The sequence below is a fragment of the Myotis lucifugus genome, unplaced genomic scaffold (assembly GCF_000147115.1).
Source record: "Myotis lucifugus unplaced genomic scaffold, Myoluc2.0 scaffold_61, whole genome shotgun sequence".
Taxonomy (NCBI): domain Eukaryota; kingdom Metazoa; phylum Chordata; class Mammalia; order Chiroptera; family Vespertilionidae; genus Myotis; species Myotis lucifugus.
Window position 1 is genome coordinate 2,427,212 of NW_005871109.1, and position 1,439 is coordinate 2,428,650.

The 1,439-nt window shown below is 46.7% G+C and overlaps 1 protein-coding gene across 1 annotated transcript in view; it reads right to left on the minus strand.

Moving 5' to 3' along the window:
* The window catches only part of MICAL2 (microtubule associated monooxygenase, calponin and LIM domain containing 2), a 140,477-nt gene that overhangs the window by 51,027 nt on the left and 88,011 nt on the right, over positions 1-1,439 (minus strand). The window contains 2 exon segments of the mRNA XM_014456602.2: positions 1-47; positions 49-107. The exon segment at positions 1-47 is cut by the window's left edge and continues 8 nt beyond it. Of these exon segments, the coding sequence (XP_014312088.1) occupies positions 1-47; positions 49-107 (106 nt within the window).

Consider the following 1,439-nt stretch of genomic DNA (forward strand, 5'->3'; position numbering starts at 1 on the left):
GATTTTTGGGGAGGCTCCCGAACATTAACAAACTCCACATTCACATGGGATTTCAACTCCCAAGATCAGGGCCACCTTGAATAGGATGAGCTGTAACTGACGAATACCTGTTAGAAAGGGAAGGGAAAGAGAGACGAGCTGTAAGGAGCAATGCCTGGATGCCTCTTGTATATAGAACATTATATAATCACTGCTCAGTGACCTCTGAGTATAGCAATGTATCAGTAATGATCATTACTGGGCACTAATTATGTGTCAAGTACTCTGTGTCTTCTCATTTAACCCTTACAGTGCCCCTTTGGGATAATTATTCTCATCTTATCAATGAGAAATTGAGGGTTAACGAGGCTAAGTGACTTGCTCACTCCGGGTCACATGGAAGCCAAACTAGAATGTGGACCCAGCTCTGTCTGATTCTAAGACTGTGCTCTAGCCGTCAGATCATGCCGTAATGATGGAGGCTCTCTCTCCTGCCTCCGTCCTCAGCTGGGCTCTGGGTTTAGTAAGATAAAGATGAAAAAACAGTAGAGAGAGAGAGAGTAAAAGGCCACAAGTAAAATCAGCCATCAACTGGCTCATTCTTTGGGAACCTAAACCTAAGCTCCTAGCCATCCAGGGTAAGGAGTGAGGTGGGGAATTCTCTCCACAAAGCTGGGCTCATACCTTGGCTAGTGTGCTCAGTGGTTAGGTTATCGGCCTGTGCACCAAAGGGTCACAAGTTCGATTCCTGGTCAAGGGCATGTTCATGGGTTGCAGGTTTAATCCCTAGCTCCAGTCAGGGTGTGTGCAAGAGGCAACCAATCAATGTGTCTCTCTCACCATCGATGTTTCTCTCTCGCTCGCTCTCTCTCCCCCTCCTCTCTTCCACTCTCTCTGAAAAATCAATGGGAAAAATATCCTTGGGAGAGAATTAACAAACAAACAAACAAAAAAAGCTGGACTTATGTTCTCAACTTCTTATCTGAAACCCCCAATATGTGGCACCCTGTTTCTCTACTTTGTCCCCTACTATTCAGCACAAACATGGTTGCCTCCAATATATTTCTGTAGAGTGCAGTTTTAAACTCTCTGTGGGTCCCTCTCTATTTCGTGGGCTTTGCTCATTTAGCATTTACTGAACATCTATAATGAGCCAGGTGCCATGCTAGGTCCAGGAGATAGGACACCCCCCCCCTAATGGGGGAAACATGGGTACACAGAATGGGGCAGGGCATGGCGGTTGGGGGCAGAGCTGCAGTCCTGAAAGCCTAGAGAGGAGGAGGGACCGAGAATACCACATCCCACGGAGAGATGAAGGAATATGGAGACTATGGGAGGCCAGGGCACTTGGGAGATAAGAAGCTTCTGGAGACCTTGGTGAAAATCTCATGAGCTCAGTGGTTGGGAAGAAATCAGACTAGAATGCAAGGAGGCATGAATGGAGAGTATAGACAAAGTCT